Source organism: Micromys minutus, assembly GCF_963924665.1.
Source record: "Micromys minutus genome assembly, chromosome: 11".
Lineage (NCBI taxonomy): Eukaryota > Metazoa > Chordata > Mammalia > Rodentia > Muridae > Micromys > Micromys minutus.
This window is the reverse complement of record NC_137980.1, coordinates 20,503,693-20,524,657: the sequence shown is the minus strand read 5'-3', so window position 1 is coordinate 20,524,657 and position 20,965 is coordinate 20,503,693. Positions and strand designations below refer to the sequence as shown.

At 46.0% G+C, this 20,965-nt stretch overlaps 1 protein-coding gene across 1 annotated transcript in view; it reads right to left on the bottom strand.

Moving 5' to 3' along the window:
* Positions 1 to 7,553: 7,553 nt before the first annotated feature.
* ZNF366 (zinc finger protein 366) overlaps positions 7,554 to 20,965 on the bottom strand; it is a 59,655-nt gene continuing 46,243 nt past the window's right edge. Inside the window, exons 4-5 of the mRNA XM_080925650.1 lie at positions 14,538 to 14,712; positions 7,554 to 11,652 (exon numbers count right to left, since the gene is read on the bottom strand). Of these exons, the coding sequence (XP_080781776.1) occupies positions 11,105 to 11,652; positions 14,538 to 14,712 (723 nt within the window). The 3' untranslated portion in view covers positions 7,554 to 11,104. The remainder of the gene's footprint in view (positions 11,653 to 14,537; positions 14,713 to 20,965) is intronic.

Below are 20,965 nucleotides of genomic sequence, written 5' to 3'. Positions count from 1 at the left end.
ATTCACATATATAAGCTTGTATCTGGTTTTCCTGCCTCTCCTATTTCTCACAACGCAACAAGGACTGAGTCATAATATAGATTTAACACCTGTTGTTAAATCTATATTATTATATATAAACTACAGGATATTAAATAGTAAGCTTTCCTCAGAGGACTTTGCTATTCTGAGAAAATTACCACATTTTCAGTTCGTGATGGGATAAGTCTATTAAGTGCGGTGGAATTATGTATGACCTTGCTATTGTGTTGATTTGGAGTCTGATCCTATATAAGTCTATAGGGCGTGGACTTGAGAACGTTGGTTTTCATTCTCGACCTGACAGTTTTTAGAATCACTTAGTTGTCACACCTCTGAGCTTGTCTGCAGAGATTAACTCGGGGAGAAAACCCGCCCTCAAGGTGAGCAAAGCTTTTCGAAGGGCAGCCTAGCTATGAGGTGGTCCAGGGGAAAGGCAGCACGTGCCTGCCTTTGCGGCTTTTTTTTTTTTTTTTTGTGAATAAGACGTCTGCTACTGTTGTGTGTAATTTTAAAAGCACGCTGCCCCCTTTCCCGGGGATGCACTTTTGTCTCAGCTCCGAGATCGGCCGCAGGTCTCACTCAGCTCCAACAAAGGTCGTTTTTTCTGAGATCTGTGATCGCTCCCCCAGCCCTTCATGGGAGGCTTCGCAAAGCCTTCAAACAACTGCCCTGGCTGAGCTCTTTCTCTGCCCACCCTTGCTCCACGGATTAAAAATCGCTAGGCAGTTTTAATATTTTAAAACTACCCAGACAGCACAATTGCTGGGCTCTTACCAGCTAACCTATTCTAGCCAACTGCCGCCATTTCCAGTCCCCCAAGATCTTACATGGCTGTTGCATCCTCGGGTTCCAAAACCTGGTCCGAAATCCTCTACTAGGTCTCTTGGGACCCGGAAGTCCCACCTTATTCCCTTCACCCAGCAATTAGCTTCTGCCTCCTTTATTGACACAATCAAGAACCAATTAGGGAATCAAGGCCTCCCCTCACACACCACTGCTCTCGTTACCCGCCATTCTACAATGGCATCACAGCCTTCTAACGTGGATTAGATGTTTCAAGGGGCTTCCAGCCTACCAACATTGGATTGGGTCTGCTGAGGCCCAGACTGAGGGGCTATTGGGGTCTCAGACCCAATGTACAGATACCTAGTGCTGGAGTACCTAGGTCCTGTTATTCAAGGCAATCTAACACCCCCCTCTGTTTTTCTCGGACTGTCTCTGTCTCTCTATCTCTCCCTCCCTCCCTTCCCCCCCACTTCCCTACTCCCTCTCCCTCCCTTAGTTCATAACTCTGCTTTCTAGAGCTTTTCAAATTTCCTGGCAATGAATGGAGGTGACACTTATGCGACATTGTGTAAATGTGCTTAATGCCAGTGAACTTTTCACTATAAATGATCAACATGGTAAACGATACAGTCCGTGTAACTCAGTACAAATACATGGTGACACCCGTGATTACAGTAATTACACTCACCATATCACCGACGGCATCACCAGCTGTCTCCCGATGGTGCCCGTTTCCCGCCCCACAGAGCCAGTGGAGATAGATGTGCCAGTTTTGCCTGGCACTTAGAGTTCCGACAAAGTAGGTGAGATCGGAGTCATTAAGGTCAGCTTCTCTCTGTTGATCTAGGCCCGGGGATGGGGTTTTGATGCCAATGTCTGGCTTCCCACCTGTGGTAGTTTTTCTTTGGAAAAATGTAAGATGGGATGTTCCTCCTGGCTCCCTGGGAATCATCTTCTATAATATTAAAATGATATAACTTCCCCCTGTCTTACTGAGTCACTAAAGATTTTGTTGAGAAACTGCCTCTTATATTGTTCTAAGCCCTCTGGCCAGTCACTGGATTTTGAATGAAGCATCTGCAAAGTTTCGCCTATTTGATGTCTGAGCAGCACCAGTGTTTCTAGATTCCTCGTACCCCTGTTCTGGAACTTTCCCCAACTCCGCAGCATTTAAATTCACAGTGTTGAGGGGCTAAGGGTGTATTGCTCAGATGGGAGAGTGCTTACTTAGCCTTGGATTTGATCCTAGCACCACATAACCTGGGCAAGGTAAGGCATGTCTGTGAGTGTCACACTCATGGGGTAGAGGTAGGAGGATCAGAAGTCTAAGATCATCCTTGGTTACATTTGAAAGTTCGAGACCCACATGAATTACAATAGTTCCTGCCTCAAAAATGATCATAATTGAAGGGTGTATATTTTTGAGTAGCAGCAGTATTTTGTGTAGTCCTCTTGAAGACTGCCAGGTAAGTTCATATACCAATCTTACCATCTTCTGAAATACCCTAGAGAAAGAATCAGACACCATGGCTCTGGCCAACATCTAGTTGCTCTAAAACTTAGTCCAGCTCTTTGCCCGGTGAGCTAATAGCTGGAGTAAAGTAAAACGTTCAAGTACAACCTTGAGACCGAACACACGGAGCTCCTGCAGTTCGGTAAGGAGACGGCTAGTGCCAGACACACAAGCCCCTGACAGTCCAGGAAATTGTCTGCATCTTCAGATGGGGGCTTAGGTGACGGCTAAGCAGCTTAGACTCTGTCATCTGTAGTCACTTCAGAGACATGCATCATTGCCCCTCGAACGTTTATTGAACATCCCCTGGGAAGTGCCACAAGTAGATTCTAAAGGTCTGCATAACCTTGCCTTGGTTTTTGCTTTTTCTTCCCATAAGACTTTTCCACTTCCAGAGAACTTATCTTTCTTTCTTTTTTCAATTGGTTTTTAAAGTATAAGAAAAGGCAACTGTCTGAATTCTGTGTGGATACCATCTTGCAAAATAACAGCTGGGTGTTACACATGTTATTCTGACTGGAATAATCTGCCACTCTTAAGTGCATCCATTCTCTCTGCTAGGCAGGTTGGAAGGCAATCAATCCGTGCATCATAACAAGTAACGCTTTGGTGGTCTCTGCAAGTCTAGAATGATTCATCAGTTTTTACTTCATCTGTCCCCTTATCCCACACAAGGCTGGAGACAGTTTAACTCTTACCACTTTCTAGAAGAAGAAACACAATTATTTGCTAGCTAAATATGATGAATCGCTAACCTAGAAACAACAGCTTTGAAATTGTTCCATATGCCATTCAACAGACCCATCTATTTTCCTTTCAAAGACCATTTGTTTACTAAGATCTACCCTGTAAAGAGACTTACTACATAGGCCAAGCAGCAGTTTCAAAGGATTCTAGGTATGACGCCAGAACAGAGCCCCTCCCCTGTTGCTGTCATTTTATGGATAATTTGGCCAAGCCCTCACCCTGTCACCTGCCTTGCCTAGGGGCACTGTAAAGAAGTGCTTCAGCTTAGATGTGTTGCTCAAGTCAAGCTAAGAGGACTTTCCATGATAAGGGGGTGTTAGAGATGAAGGACAAATAGAGATCTCTGATTTAAGGTCGCAGACCCTATTCCTTCCCTGACATAGAAATCCCACTTGTCCCATGCTTCCCCGTGCAAATCACGTTGGCAGAGCATGACAATGCAGCAGACACACAAGGACTTTTCCCACATCATACTCCAAACACAGCCACTCTCCAGGGAACATAAGAGAAACTTTTGGGCTTCCCCTTCCCCTCCATTTGTTTGAAGGATCAAGAGAACTCAGCCCTCTTTCAACAAGAATTAAAAGAGGAAAATCATGAAAAGAGCCAGCCTCTTTTTTTCCTCTCCTTCCCCTTAATATATTGTTGTATCCAGGGAAGAGGAAGCAGTGAGCGCCACTGATACAGAGCCCCCAGGGATCCCATAAGGGTCACACCCAGCTACCACAGAGGCCTGTCTTCCTCCATTCGAAGGGGGAGTTTGTAGTGCAGGGTGTGGAAGTTGCTTTTGGCTCTGCACTGATGTGAAACAAAGGAAAAAAGAAAGAAAGAAGAAAAAGAAACGTGTGTGTCTGTGTATATGTCTGTGTATGTAGTGTGTCTGTGTATGTATGTGCAGTGTATGGTGTGTGTGTGTGTGTGTGTGTGTGTGTGGTGTGTGTCTGTGTAGAGAAAGGGAGAGAGGGAGGGAGGAAGGGAGAGAGAAGGAGGGAGGGAGGGACGGAGGAAGAAAGTGAGGGAGAGGCGGGGGGGGGGGGGGGGGGGGGAGTGTTTCAACAAAGCAGGCTGTGAACACAGCTAGGTTTCCATGGTTCTTAGATGCAAGGCTCTGGGGAAAGGAGATCTGGGTAATCTTTAGCTATGTCCTGCTGGTCTCCACAGTCTGGCTCAGAACTATGTGTTCCTTAAGGGCGTAGACAAATTCCTTCCACATGTTTTTGTTTTCTTCCTAAAGTGCTATCAGGGTGCCCAGGAGCAATTGTCTCTGTGACTTGTAACGTAACAGCACTGTGTTCATTCCTCACCTCACTAAGTGTGCACTGGACCAAATTTTTTGCATAGCTAGACTTTTGAGAACTATTTTTTTAAGTGAAAATGTATTTGGGTCATGAATTCTCTTTTAAGAATGAAAATGTTTTCATGAACTTGCTTTATTGGCTGGATCAGAGGTAGCTTCAAGAGCTGGGGGGAGATAAAAGGGCTTTTCTAGCATCATACGGTCTAGGGTCTGTGTTCTGCCATCTCTTCCCACCACCTGTGCCTGTGAAATTCTCGCCTGCTCCACTTTTCACCAACTGAAATCTAGGGGAAAACAGATGGACTTAATTCTGTACCATTCGGTGTTTAAGTGTGCCATTCACCCCCCAAGTCAAGAGCATGGTCACCATGGGAGCCACAGATTCTAACTGATCCCTTTAGTCGTTATGACAGGAGAGGGACTTCATTCACATCAAGGGCTGAAAAAGTATGCACTTTATTTTACTTGTGTGTGTGTGCTTGTGTGCATATGTACATACACATGTGTATTAATATGTACACATGTGTGAAGGCTATTCTTCATTAGGTGCTTACCACCTTGGTTTTTGAGACAGGGTTTGCTATTGGTCGGCTTGGAGCTGACCAAATTGCCTGTCTGGCTGGCCTGCAAGCACAGGGGTCAACCCCTCCCCACCTCTCCTGCTCTGGGATTACAAACACTACTGCATCCAGACAGACCTGCCCCAGGCACGGGCTCTGAACCATTAAATTTAGGTCTTCATGTTTGCATGGCAAGCATTTTTACTAAGTGACACATCAAACCAGCCCACTTCTGGTTTTTGCTAAGTACAGGTCAAAGGATCTCAGAGGGGGAGGGAGGGAAAGAGAGGGAAGGGGAGAGGGGAGGGGGAGAGGGAGAGACTTTTAGATATTTATTGGCACAGCTCAGGCTGCCATTGAACTCTTCACCATGCCCTAGTCTCCTGAGTTCTGAAATTACAGATATGTACATTTGTACCCATTTTTAAATTCTTTGTTTCTATGTTGTCCTAATATTTGTTGTCTCTCACAGGATATTAAAGCTGACTCTTGAGTATCTTCCAGAATCCTTTTGGCTACCTTCCAAACCATCTCTTATGTGATAGCTAAAACAAGTTTCAAAAACTGCGAATATTATGTTGGTTGTTCAATGAATCTTTATATCATCTTCACACTGTGTTACCATCCCTGTCCTGTTGCCATGACTTCCCCCTACCATGCTTCTTTATACCACTGGACCTTTGCCTGTACAGTAGACACAACCTAGAAATACCTTTGTCTTACTTACGGTTTTACTGCTGTGAACAGACACCATGACCAAGGCAAGTCTTATAAGGACAACATTTAATTTAATTTAATTGGGACTGGCTTAGTCCATTATCATCATGGTGGGAACATGGCAGCATCCAGGCAGTCATGGTGCAGGAGGAGCTGAGAGGTCTATATCATCATCTGAAGCCTGTTAGTGGAAGACTGACTTTCAGGCAGTTAGGGTAAGGGTCTTAAAGACCACGCCCACAGTGATTCCAACAAGGCCATACCTACATCTCCTAATAGTGCCACTCCCTGGGCCAAGCATATGCAAACCATCACACCCTTCCTTATTCCCAAGACTGTCTTTCTGTTCTTCAGTTTTCAAGTTAAATGTCATTTATTCAGAAGAACAGTGGCTAATTTAATACTGATTATTTGTGATTTCATCACATGGAACTGTGAGCCACAGTAAACCCTCTTATCCTTAAGATGCTTGGATATTGCAGTGGTTTCAATAAGAATGTCCCCCATAGGCACTTATATTTGAATGCTTCGTCATTAGGCAGTGGCACTGTTTGAAAGGATTAGAAGGATAAGGTTTGGCCTTGTTGGAGAAAATCTATCACTGAGAGGTGGGCTTTGAGGTTTCAAGAGCTTGTGCCAAGCCTAGAGTCTGTCTCTACCTATGGATCAGCTACTATTCCAGCAACTACCCACAGGCTGCCACGCTTCCCGCCATGATGAAAATGGACTCAACCTCTCAAACTGTAAGCCAGCCCCAGTGAAATATTTTTTCATAAGGCTTGCCTTGATCGTGGGGTCTCTTTACAGCAAAACAACACTAAGGCAGCCATGGTATTGTGTCACAGTGATAAGAAAAATGATACAGAAAAAATTTTTTATCAAGAAGTGGGGCTGTTGCTGTGAATATGTGGTCCTTAGACCCTTGTAACTATCAGCAGAGGAATGTGAAAGGATGGGCTAGAAAACTCTCTGGAATATTATGAGCAGAGATTCACTATGTTTGGGACTTAGGAATATTGGAGAAATGCAGAAATTGGAGGCCCAATTCATGAAGTTTCAAAGCGGTACAAAAACTTTATCCAGAACTGAGCTGTAGGCTATTTTTAATAACAAAGCAGTGGTGTACATTATCATCCATCTAGAATAGCTATAAAAACATATGTATGGAAATGAATAAAAGCAGGAAAACCTTTATGCCACATGCTAACACCTACCAAGGGGGAGACATTCATGGCAGATCAAACGACCTTGCCAGTGGACATCAGCCTCTGTCAATAGCGACTATGGTGCTGGAACAAAACACACATTGCATGAAGCACCCACAGGTACAGAAGTGGAGGGGGCCCTGTAGGCATGCCACCCTGAACCTCACTGACCAAAACCTAAGGGGTTGTTACCATCCCTGAATGGAGCATGTGTGAAGAGTGATGCCTAGCTCTCCACATGCGCCCACTGCTCAAGAACAAGCAATCATTTAATGGCACATTCACCCTTCATCCCAAAGGGACAACAGGACCAGATTCCCACTGTAAGTTGTTTTTGCCGCAGTTCAGCCTACCAGGACTAACTGGGGTTTAAAATTACACTGGAACCTTTTCTGTCCTTGCTAGGTCTTCCATCTCTTCTTTGCTCTTGTGTAAATCATAAATAAATGTCTTCCCTACCAAGTTGTCTTAGCATCTGTTTCCTGGAGAACAAACCTGCACCAGGTTTTGTGCTTTGAAGCAGAAAAATCTCAGTAACTATGTATTTTGGAAGCTTCTTTTCCAATTTTCAAGTACTCCCAAATAAGTAACACAGTTCTCTCAACTTTTTTTATTTACTTAAATTAACAAAACACAAGTTACATGCTATTTTTAGGTAAACTGCCTGGAAACAGGAAGTAACATTCACAACTTGGGTTGCTAGACACTCAGAGCTTTAGTTTTTTTTTTTACTGGCAAGCCCAAATTTTGTATAAAAAGCAACATTTGGGGTAAGGTTACCCAAATATGTGAAAATTTTAAATGCTAGCTTGGTTACATTTTGTTTCAGCAAAGCAGAGAAAGATCATAATTCAAAAGATAATGTTAATATTTTATTGAATGTCTTTGGGGAATCAATAAATATAGAATGCACAACAGTTGAGCTTCCTTCTACAACTACTTACATCCAGATATACCCAATAGCTCCTTTTGGCTTGGGAAAGATTGGCTTCGGTGTCACAGCCAAAGAGATATCCAAGTTTAAAAAAAAAAAAAAAAAAAAAAAAAAAAAAAACATAAGGAGGACCATCGCAAGCCTGAATAAAAAGGACAGGAGACAAATATGCAGGCTGGATGGTTTACAGGTTCAAAATGATGAATATCCAAAGCCTGGGAAGTCAACGTGATGGTCCAAAGGCTGGAAGTCAATGTGATGGTGGTCCAAAGCCTGGGAAACATTTGGGTCTGACTTCAAAATTCTATAATGTGATAAACGGTGTGGCTTTGGGATGCTGGTGACCCTGGATGACTTTATTCTTTGGTTTGCTAAGATGGGCTCCATGAGGCCTATTTCAGATCTGATTCTGATTAATCTGATCACACCTTTTCCAGTGGCCAGGAACCTGATCTCACTCCTTGGGATGCTTTTGAGATGCCAAGGGACAGTACTAATGGCTGAGCTGAGATGACAGGTGTAGATGAGGGCTGCTGTCTCCTCCACACGTGACACCTGGGGTTGGCTTTACTTCCAGGTGAGTTTTGGGTTGTCTTTCAGGTGAGAACTTACTCAGCCTTTTATACTGGGAAGTAAAAGCCAGAGCCAGGCTCAGGGACATACTCCACACTACACTGTGGTTCTTTTCCTGAATCTTTCTTCTCCCACCATGAAGTCTCACTCAGGATGCTAACACATGTGTAGTGGCACAGAAGCCTGCTGCTTTGAATGAAATACCTGCTGGGAGCTGGATATCTATTTTTACCAGCTCTGGAGGGGCCTATGATGGGACATCCAACTTTTCAAAACATGCTCTCAAACCACCATTCTAGACTATTCTCTTCCTGACACAACTGGTTCCTCAAACATTCCCACATTTGTTTGGAACTGACCACATTCTGCTCCTCTAGGGTTCCCTGGTTCCTTCTATTCTAACAGGATACCCAGAGGCAAGTGGAAGTGTGTGTAACTGTGGTCAGACACAGCACATGTGCCTCAATTCTAGATTCATGGATGAAGCTTCCTGGACACTTTTATCTAAGACTCCAAAACTCTCCATTCACAGTGAATAGAAGGCATCTTGCCCATCTGAAGACTTCAACAATTCTTTGTCTAAGCAGTGCTTGTGGCCACAGAAACCCAGGGAAATCTCCCCACCATCCATTACCTTTGTTGGTGTTAGGAACTAGAGATCTGCACAGCTGGAAGTAGGAAACACACAAGCTTTTTGTCCTTGTCAGAAGTCATGACAAAGAAAGGAATTTAAGGATGTTGGTTAAAGAAAAGTCCGAGAGCTTATCCATGCACATAGGTGGGAATTGGATGAGCCTCGTGGAGAAGCAGCTTGGCTGGCAAGGAAATTTGCACCTAGTAGTTAGAGCTACACTGGGTCTTCGAAACAAATGTACTGGGAAGTTTGGGAGGAGAGGAAGCAAGGCGGTCCCCAGAACCTGGCTTTACCAAGAATGTTGACCCTCTCAACCAAAAGGCAGGTTTTACAGAAACACAGTCTGGGTCAATGATGTGAACGAGGTTCCGTGCAGCACTGATTTCCATGGTGACAGGGTTTCCAGTAGGCCCAGCATATCCATTATAATCCTCTAAACTGTAACAGCAGTTCACACATCTGGACAAGAGTCATCATAGGCTAGCCATGGATCTTTCAATGCACACACACACACAAATGTATATTTACAATGTGTGTATGTGTGTGGTGTATGTATGTGTGTGTGTGGTGTGTATATGGTATGGTGTGTGTGCATCCTGTGTTTATGGTTTATGTGTATGGTGTGTGTGTGTATATGTGTATCTGTTTGTGGTCTGATGTATGGGATATGTGGTATGTATGGTATGTGTGTGTGTGTGTGTGGTGGGTATGTATAGTGTATGTGTGCAGTGTGTGTGTATTTTGTGTGTGGTATGTATAGTGTATGTGTGCAGTGTGTGTGTGTATTTTGTGTGTGGTATGTATAGTGTATGTGTGCAGTGTGTGTATATTTTGTGTGTGTGTGTGTTATCCTTGAGAGAATGACAGAACAGGAACAAAGACCCACGCCAGCATTGTGCTTGCAGGTCTCTTGTCTGTCACCTCAGTTGATCTAAAGGCAGGATCAAAACCATGTCTGAACAGTGGGAAGTTCCAGGAGACAGAACTGGGTGAGGACTACGTGAGAGGTGGTTTGGAAACTCCGAGTGCTGGGCCCCGCTCCAGACGGATTAACCCAGTACCTTCCAGGGCTTTGCTTACTCCTATCTTTTTTCTTTAAGAGAAGGTCTGACCTTGTCATCCAGGCTGGTTTCAAGCACGAGGCTCCTCAGCTTCCCAAGTGCTGGGATTACAGTTAGAAGGTACCACGTCTACATCAGTGTTTTCTAAGTGACCCACTGTATGAATCCCACACGTAGCCAGCTCTCAGGATACCTCGGGTCTTGTTTATAGCTATGAGTAGACGCTTGTTCCTCTACCGAAATAAGTCAGTTTGTTTTAGGGAGCAGTCCTGAACCCCATTTCATAGCCCAAGCTCCACTGCTCCTTCTGACAGGCAACATGGGACGTGAGGCCTCAGAGCAAGGGGAGGGAGCTTTTCTGGGGAAGGGTTTGAGCTGAAGAGCTGGGATCCCCACGCATTATCAAGATGTCTACAGGGGTGTCTCAAATGTCCCATTGACCAGAAAAGCTGGAGCAGAAGAGAGGACCCAACCAGGTGTCTGAGAATCATCTGGTTCTGTTTCAGTCAAAATGATTCATCTTCTCCTGAAACCCAACCTCACATTTGCAGGAACCGCTTGAGCCTTCCCAACAGTTCGTCTCTTGCATCACTTCCTGTGTTTCTATTATTTAATAGAGGCTATATTTTCATATATACAACTACTAATATTTTCATCTATGATACTGTAACCTTCATAAAAGCAACTAAATAGTCACTAATCAAGCTAACATGAGCACCACAGTCTTGGGACTAGGAAGACGGTTTGTGTCACTGCATGTTAGGAGAAAACAGTGTCTAAAAGCACCTGGAGGTTCAGTTCCCAGTTAGGTATCTAGAAGACTACACAGTTCAACATGTGGGTGATGTGTAAAAGGACATCAAAGCGCCCCTTCACATGTTTAAAATTTCCAAGTGCCCAAGGGATGACCTGAGAAGAATATGTGTCACCCACACCTTTAGCCTGAGCCATCTGAAAAGGTGGGCACCCCTCCCTACAGCAAATGACAGTTCACATAGAAAGCTATAGTTGAATGCCTAGATCTCCTTTTCCAAATGTAATTTTAAGGCCGTTCACTTAGATACCCAAAAGGACTGCTTGCTTTTCCATTTTTCTCTCCAGTAATTCTTTTAAACCCTCATCTCTGTGCTTGAGGTATAAGTAGTCAGAAAACAAGGGGCCCTGCCCGCCGCTTTGCAACAGCCCGCTGCAGGGGCGCTCATCGCTGATGGTGCAGTCTGTGTCTCCGCCCTCGCAATCTATGTCTCCGCCCTCGTGGTCCTCCCTGCTATCTACATGCTGCTGTTCTTCGGGAACATCCTGATCCCTGCATCCTTCTCCAGGGCCCTGCAAAGCCTGCTCCTGCTTAGTGGACAGATCCTCGGGCGCACAGAGCTGCTGGCTCTCCGGGGCCAGGCTGGGGCTATAGGGTTCCACTTCAGAGCAGTTGTCCTCTTCACCAGCCTCCTCCTCCTGGCAGAGGCAGCTCTGCGTGCTGTCCACGTCGGACTGGAACATTGGCCCCTTCGCGCTGCGCTTTTGGGAGAGGTCAAATGGCTCTTCCTGCTCCAGATTCCTCAGCACAGCAGTGGACTGCCCCAGGACGAGTCGTCCCCTACCCAGACCTACAGGAGGACCAGAGCAGAATTTACGTGTCGCAGAAAAGTTAGGCTGCAGAACCTTTAGGCATTTTGCTTGTTTATTGTAGAAACGGGGTGGGGGATGGGGATAGAGAGGTGGGAGAGGGGAATAGTTCCCACTAAGGACTGGGGCATGGGAAGCTTGTAATCCATTGAACTCTTTAAGGCAAACCTGGCAAACGTGTCACCCAATTTAGCATGTCTGTCCTGAGAATTTAAAATGTGGAAAAAGAAGGGGAGGGGCGGAAACACGGAGTATGTGTAAAATATTTTTTTATCATACTACATATAAAAATAGTATCTAAATTTTGATTTAAACATATAAATGGAACTACACAATAAAATATGGGTGATAAAATGCCATCATACATGAGAATACATACCTGTATTCTCTGTATGTTCTAAGTTAAAATCCCTCTCTCCTTCCCTTCGCCCTACTTCTTTATGTCATTCTCTCTCCCTCCCTGCCTCCCTCCCTCCCTCCCTGCCTCCCTCCCTCCCTTCCTCCCTCCCTGCCTCCCTCCCTCCCTCCTTCCCTCTCTCCTTCTTTCCCTCTCTCTCTCGATCTCTCTCTCCTTATCAAAACTGTCCGGAAGCATGTAGGCTCAGATCTCAAAACTGAGGAACTCTGAAGTGGCTACTGCACTTTCTCTTCAGTTCCCAAGTATTTTTCATTTTCTTTTCACAGAGAACATTTAGTCCTTAATAACCATGGTAGTCTCAGGACCTCAAATAAATAAATCCACAGCAAAGACGGCTCATCTTCAAACAAACGTAAGCAACTCCACAGCCTGTAGCCCCTATGCACAGAGTAGAGGTTCTTTGAGGAGCTCCCAAAGACCCTGATCCGATGCCCTTGCGATGGGCAGGGTGATATGGGGGGTCCCTTTCACTTTTTTCTAGGGTACCTAGAAGCCTAGGTTAGGGATTAGCACTGGGCACAGACTGCAGCTCATTTCATCTCGAGTTCAAGGCCTCTGCCTGTGGCGACCCAAAACAGAATGTCAGACACAGCAGGGACATTGAGGGTTTGAGAAACAGGAAGGGAGGTGTCCAGGATATAGCAGGTGGCAGGCAGGCTGCAGTGGGAGGGAAGAAAGGAAGGGTCTGGGCTCTAAGGGACATGTTGCCTACTGTCTATAGCTTTAATCTTGTCAGGGGCCAAAAGGAATCTTTTCATCTTTCTAATGATTTTTTTTGAGCCACAAAAAAATCACCATTTATAGATAAAACAACCAAAATTGTTGAAAATCTGCTAAGTTTTTTTTTTCTTCAAAGCAACCCTCAGATACATAGTGATGTTCTCTCTGTCCCACAAAGTGACAGATCCATGAAGTACCTATTAGGATATGAGCTCCACTGTGTGGTAATTCACAATGGCTAGGTCAGGTTTCTAAAGGATGGCTTCTTCTTGTTGTGACTCTATCCCATCCAAGTGACTCTACTTGCCTTGGAGGGGCCAATAAATGCTTAAAGAGAAAGAACATCTCAAGGAAAAGAGGAATATTCTCTTTTTAACCAGTATTTTTTTAAGGTCTTTGCATAAAACTCATTTGTAGTGACCATAGTTGCCTGTGAGCCAGGGGCCACCATAAACTCAGAGGCGTTGTAAAATCTCCCTCTATTTTGGTTTTTGTTGTGTGCTCAGACATGGGTTTTATAAATGTTCGCACTTCCCTAAGTAAGCAGTAAATGCAGACAAGGCAGCCATGGTTTTGACTGGAATCGTGAGCAAATGTAGGCTTGGCTCAGAAAACCTAGCATTAAGAGTCCCAGCTCTGCCGGCAAACCTCTGCTTGCCGAGAGTAGTTTATGTGAAACCTGTAAGCTCTCCTCAGACACAAAATGAGGACAGGCTCTCTCATAGACTTGAAGAGGTGACCCAGGAGGCTGCTGATAAGTCTTATCTGAGCTGTCATCATCTTAACAGTCAAAAAACTGTGATTGTAACTTTGTAAGTGTGTGTCACTGTGTGTGACTGTCTCCTCTCTCTGCACACAGACCCGGAGGGCCCAGATGCCCTCTCATTCCCCATGTCTTGTCTCTGCACTGGCTTCAGGGGTGCAATCGTTGTCTGGTTTTGTTTTGTTGTGTAGGGCTAGCTGGTGAAGTGAGTAGCGCCTGCTGTACTCAGGGGACCCAGGACATAGTCTTCGCTGACAAGGGCCTAGAGCTGAGGAAATTAAATAAGCAAGAGCTTTTTCAGAGTTTCAAGAGTTCAGTCAAGAGACTCAAACCCCTGCTTACGTAGAGCCAGAGCAATAGGAAAGCTGCCCTGTGTGGACAGAAAGGGAAACACCACCCACCGCACACATCGCTGCTGGCACACGGGATGCAGAGCCACCATTTGTTTTGAAAAATGGAAGAAAAACCCCACACTATCTATCTGTGTGAAAAAGTATAAGTAATAATATAATAATGACTATATTAACAAAGTCAAAATACAGTAAGGATATAATTAAGACTGAGTTGAAAAGGCCTGTGTTCAAATCCTGAATCTGTTTTTTTTTTTTTTCCTTTTTTCATTGAGCCGCTTTGAGAGTCTCAGATTTCCAACCTGCCAAATGGGAAGGATAGATGTTCTTTACGTGGGAGTGACTGGGGACCGGAAGAGATAATAAAGCAGGCCAAGCATTGCCGGAGACAAAGGAGCCAAGGACAGTACCACGGCCATCATCATCAGAGAGTTGCTCTGTGACTTTTACTCTTGTCTGCTCTGCTGCTCAGCTATGGTCATTAACCCCCCCACCCGTTCTGGGCAAGGATAACCCCATCCCCAAGAAGTGAACCCTTCAAAGCACACTGCTTTTCCATGTCCCGCCCCCCACGGGCATGGCGGCCAGGGCTTCCAACCACAGTGGAGAGAGTACCTTGAGAGTGGAGACCTCGCTCCATCACACCATGCTTGACTTTCATGTGGCGGGTCAGGTTCCCCTTCAGCGTGAACTTACTGGGACAGTAGAGACACTTGAAGGGCTTGCTGTCCGAGTGCAGGTGCAGGTGACCCATCAGGTTGTGCATCCTATTGAATTCCTTCCCGCACAGCTGTTGGAGACAGAGACCAGGGCACAGTGATCTTGCCAAGGAGAACCCGTGTTCTAGTGGTGGGGGACTGGACAGCCCTGGCCACACCTGCTTGGTGCTATTACTACTTCCAAAGCCAATGTCCTCCTGACAGGCAGGGAGGGGCCAGGTGCTACCTGGGTGTCAGAGATAGAGCAGGGTGGAGTGGATTGTGAGACATGCATGTCTGGGATCTGTAAATTCAATGCTCAGGTTGTAAAGCTTGCAGTTAAAAAAGCTGTTTTTGTTTAGTGGCAGGGTCTCATGTAGTCCAGGCTGACCTCAAACTTACTATGTATCTAGTTAAAAGAGACAGACATAAGAAAGGAGCCATCTTTCCTCTGGGCAGAGATCTAAGGAAACGATAGGTCTCCACAGAAGAAAGTGCACAGCGGTGACTCTGGGGTACATTTTTCCCCCTGTGCCTCAGAAGAGCAACATTTGGGAGCTTCGGCCTTTCCTTGGTTGTGCAGTGGGGAAGACAAAGAAGAATTCTGTGTCTGGGCTGAGACCAGTGTGTTAGTTAAGTAAGGGCAGAGCATTGTCTCTGTCCTGTCCCCGAGGGGACTGGTGGGTGCAATGTGTGGTGAGAGAAACCACAGGGAGGATGTGAGGTGAAGCATCCTCTGGGGCTTATATCAGCTTTCCCTTCTCACTGACAGAGGTCTTCGAGGCTAATGGTGAATATTCTAGATTGAGTTTCTATTACCAAAGGCACTGTTTTCTTTAGGGAAGGGCTTTGGAGCTCACCTTGAAGAAATGGGCAGAGCTGACAAGATTGACCCTGGGAGGCAAGACAAAAGACTACTGGGTGTATGAGGAGCCAGCCTGGGGCAGCACAGCAGAGGCTAACACTCCCCCTGCAGACTAAGAGTGTCTGGCTCGGTCCCAGTCTGAGGATTTGGAGTACATTTCTCCCCTCTGATTTCTTGCCAGCGTGAATGAATTTTTGATCCCAGGGAGAGTTCTAAGCTCAGAGTAACTGTACACCATACACTTTAGAAGACAGTGACCCCAAGCCTGGGGATGCGGCTCAGAGTACAGTGCTTGCACAGCATGTGTAAGCAAACACTGGGTTTGAGTCCCACCATGGATGAGGGAGCAACAACAAAAGTGACCGCTTAGGAGGAGGAAAGGATGGGAAAAATGATCTGATTCCAGCTTCCACAGGAGAAGCCGTATGTACTGTGGGTACTTCCTTTAGTCCCGCTAGACAGAACTCATGAAGATACTCGCTAATCTGGGCTCAGCTTTGCACATGTCTAAAGTTGTTTTCTTTTTAAAGTCAGGATAGTTAGCCTAGCTTTTCTGATTCTCTATTATAGCTAAGAAACAAAATTTCAGATCTAAAGATCCACGTTAGGCATTTCAAGTCCAAGAACATCTTAAGGAAAGGGTATACAGCTCATAGGTTCTGTGGGGTGATCCTCAGGTATTTAGAGGTGTGCTGCTGTTGTAACTGCTGAGACCAGGGCTGAATCAACACTGGTAGTGAGTGGTTCCCACCCGGCAGACCGGCTCTGCCCGTCTTTTCATGCAACTTGCCTTGTGTGTGCCGGACACATGGCAGGTCCCCTGTTAGCGGGTGGGACATGTGGCAGTAGAAAAACTTAAAAAGGAAAAAGCCCCAAGTGGGAGAGCAGAGGGTACGTGGGGAGAGAGAAGCAGAGGACGGACAGATGGCTTCAACCATCAAGTGCAGCCATGGAGAGGGTCAGATGCTCCCCTCTAAAGCAGACAGCTGTCACTGAAAGGGAAGCAAACAGCCCTCTGCGCTGGCTTCCGTGGTGGGAGACATTCCTCTTCTAGTTATTCTCGCCCTGCTCGGGTATTAGACTCTGGACTGGCCTGAAAAACGCTTCATTAAAGAGACAGACCCGAGGCAACAGCTTAGTTGGTAAAGTGCTTGTTATGCAGCTCGAGGACCCACGTCAGACTCCAAGCATCTGCACAGAACTCAGTTTGGTGAGATGGTTTGCAACCCTAGCGCCGGGGTGGCGAAGACGAACAGGTCACTGGAAGCCTAGCCTAACTGATAAAACTTAGGTGAGGGAACAGAGAACCTGATGGCTTCTAAGAATGACTTTTGAGGTTGACCTTTGGCCTCCACATGAACACGCACCAAACACACACACGCACAGCAGGTAGTTCATCCATTTCTTGAAGGATGTGTGACGTATCCCTTACTTTTGATTTGGCACACGTATGAATTGTCCTTGTTGATATTTATAGATACTTCAGTCTGTCTTACACTACAGGTGAACTGCTGTCACCGTGAAAAGGGTCAACTGTTTATGGCTGTCACAACCATCATAGCTGGGACTTGGGGTCAGAAGAGATCCTGCAACTCATCTACCCAAGGTTCCATCCATCAACATTTAAATTTCCCTCACCACAAATCTACCCTCTGGGTGTCTTGCAGGTTCCTATTCAGCCTCAAACAGGTGTACCATCTAGTTTTTGTGTCAACTTGACACAAGTTAGAGTTATCTAAAGGGAGGGAACCTCAATTAAGAAAATGCCTCCATAAGAGCCAACATTTTCTTAATTAGCAATTGACATAGAAGGTTTAGCCCATTGTGGGTGGGGCCATCCCTGGGCTGATGTCTCTGGATTCTATAAGAAAGCAGGTTGAGCAAACCACAGTAAGCAAGCCAGCAAGCAACGGTCTTCCATGGCCTCTGCATCAGCTCCTGCCTCCAGGTTCCTGCCCTGACTTCCTTCAGTAATGGACTGTTACCTAGAATTGTAAGCTGAAAAATAAACCCTTTCCTCCCCACGTTGCTTTGGTTATGGTGTTTCATCACAGCAATAGTGACTTTCACTAGGACAGACAAACTACCTTTTTATTCTTTCTGGTGAATTAATTGTTCGTTGCTACAGATGTTCTGGCTCAATTCACTCAACATGACACTTCTTTGGACATTTTAGTGGTATATGGGAACATTATGACTTTAAAATTATATTGTCAGATCTCTGTGAGTTCAAGGCAAACATGGTGTAGTTAAATAACTCCAGGACACCAGGGACCTCATAGAGAAACGCTGTCTGAAAAAGCCAAAACGACAAAATATTATATTGTACTGATTGGTAAAGGAGACTAGTTTCTGCACTGTTGGCAAATTTAATTTTTTAAAAATAATACAGCTACCTTGCATAACTCGTGGCAGCCTGTTGGTTGTAACAATGGAGGAACCACGGCAGTAAGTGGAGGCACATCAATGCTAAGGGTCTCTAATAGAAACCACACAGGTTTCAATACCAGCGTCACCTCTATTTTCCTTGTAACCAACCACAGTAGCAGGGACAGGGCTACTTAACAGGAGTAGTTAAGCATCCAGTCGGGAGAATATGTAAACAAGTCAGGAAAATAGCATCACCTTCTACAAGAATCTTAAACTACAGCCATTACTGGTTCTCCTCCTTCCCCAGTCGGCTGCACGCGCACCGGTCTGTAAACGAAACCCTCACTGGCAGAAGGGTGGAGTCTGATCATGAAGAACCCGAGGCACTTGGGCCTCATTCCACACATCAGCCACTCAGTGTCCTCCTCCACCTCTGATGTCCAGAGTCCTCTCGTTCTCATTCAGAACACTCGCCTCTCTATAGTTCCCAGAAGAACGGCCTCACATGACCATGCCCAAGCGTAGAGAGGTTTAGTTTTGTTTTTATGTCTGTGAAACACAGTTATCCCTCTCAGACAATGACGAGGGGATAGAGATAGAGGCTGGGATCTGCCACCAACCAAGTCCTGTGATGTCAGCTCTAAACAGAGTCCCAGAGTACAGAAGCAAGAGCACAGAGGGAACAGCAAGCCTCATTTCTTCTCTGGCGGAAAAAAATCAGTAGCTAAAGGCAAAGCTTCCTGAATTAAAAATGTAAGCACCACCCCAAGCCAGGACTGGATGAACAACCTTCCTCCTAACAGGGTCTGCATCAAAGTAAGAGACACTGGTGGAGGGTTGGAGATTCGGCTTCCATCTTAGCGGATGTGAGCCACTGCACCCCAGCAAGGGTGCTGTGCTTTTCAAACATCAAAGGAATGGGAAGGAATCTTCTGGCTGAACCCCTGCCAGGTGACCTGGGGCTGAAGAGAGAGCCCAGCCCGAGAGGATTCATGGGTGGAAAGCAGAGCTTCTCTATAGATCACAGGCTTTAGGAAAGCCCACTGTCTGTCTCTGATGGCCATCCATCTGTCTCTCTGATGTCCAGGATGCCCTTCAAACAGCTGACACGTGTCCTCTCTGCTTCAGCCTCCTTGCTCTGGCCTCCTGGTGCCCTTCCCAACCTCCGCCCCGAGGGAGATAGAGGGCCTGGAGTTGCTTGTTTCCCATGAGTCCTTGAGGCAGCAGCTCCACAGAGGTCAGCAGTGGGCAGAGATGGAGCAATGACACGTGCCTGAGTCCAGGGGCTTAGAAGGCCAAGCAGCGCTGGACCTGGTTACAACCGCCTGAGGTGAGCTTCAGAGCCAAGATGCACCAGGAAGCTATGCTTTCCTATCCAGAGAGGAGAGGTCAAAGAGCTTCAGCCAGCCCAAAAGAATGGCCTCTGTTCAGCCGCCCTTCCCTTGCATTCTTCTCCCTCTCTCCTCTTTAATAAGAAGGGTGTTCCTTTCCTCAAAGGGACAGGGAGGGAGGGAGGGAGGGAGAGAGTGTAAACTGTCCAAAAGGACCGTGAGAAAACAGGAAGCTTTGAAAAGTACAAGAGAAAGCAAGATGAAATCTATTTGCAGGCGGGCCCCTGGGGACATGTGGGGCATTGTTAAACAGGCAGTTCATACAGCTATATCCTTCCTTCTGCCTAGGAGGAGGGCTTTGCTGCCAAAAGGCTGCTATCTGGTCACTGCCTTAACCCCCTCCACACCAACCTGAAAACCCTCGCCATGGGCACTGAATCCCTATAAACTACCCAGTCTAATCTCTGTCCTTTCAGTATACCAAACAGTCCACGATCCATTTGGTGCAGGACATAGAACCCCCTCCCCTTTAAGACAACTAACTGCACCCCTCCGCCCCACTCACAGGCCTCCGCTCAGCCTCAAAGGCCTCCCTCAGTCCTCTGCTGTAGCTAAGGCTGTAGAGGAACCGGTGATTCATAACTTAGGCAGCTCTGGGCTTCACCCATCTCAAAAGAGAATTTGTCCCGGAAATTCTGGATAGAAGCTTTTCCTGGACAGGTTTTCCAACGACGGCAGCTGGCTCTTGGCTATTATGGAGTGCCGCCACTACGGACAGCATCCAAATCAAGAGCTGCGTGCTTACGCCAAATCTGGGAAGCATATCTGTGAAACGTAGCTTAAGCCTACAGGCTGGGTCTCTGGACAGACTCCAGCTGGCTGCCAGGAGCAAGGAATCTAGAAATTGAGCCAATAGCAAGAGTCCAGAAGGGTAGTCATTTATACACATACACACAGACAGAGGGGGAAGAAAGAAACAGAACAGAAAACTTCCCTCTCCACTAATCCTACATCCTATTGTTAATTCTTCATTCTACAGCAGTGAACGCCTCTGCTCACTGGGAACAGCTGTTTCCACTGAGAGCTAGCTATCCCACGCTGCAATAGGGGGATGTATGATGGGGAGGGGGTTTTAGTGGTAGAGATCCCAAGAAACTAGAATCTTGACTGAAAGAATTTTTCTTGCGGAAAATTGTTGGGGAAAGGCAATCAATCAAGCTAGATCAGGGCTGCAGTAAGCCTCACTTTTTCTTTCTTTCTTGTTCTTTTTTTTTTTTTTTTTTTTTTTTTGCCTGCCATTTCAATCATGAGAAGAGAATAACTATCTCTGCTATGACTATCAAACTTGGGTGTAATTGGTTAGGCTCGTTTCCCATCATCGCTATGTGGCTGGCCAGACATTTGTCTCAGCTGGCCATCACATGCAGAGCAATGAACAAGTGGCCTCCATCTCGTCTAAGCTTCCCCATACTCTACAACCTTCCTTCAGGGACAGATTTCTATCCAGCTCAACATGAATAGGAAGCAAGGACCACAGGATATCCCAAGACCACCCTGCTCATTGAGAAATGTGACCCAGGGCCTCAGGCTTTACCGGACCTCTCTACCCTATTGTTTTCAGGCACCCAAAGGAACCTATTTGACACGGAACCCACACACACACCAGGGAAGTCTGTTGAAATGATGAAGAGTGATGATACCACAGGCTAGCTCAAAGGGTGCCACTGTGAGGAAGTGGTAAAGAGGAGGAAAAGAGCCTCAGCGTTTTTCTGGAGCTCT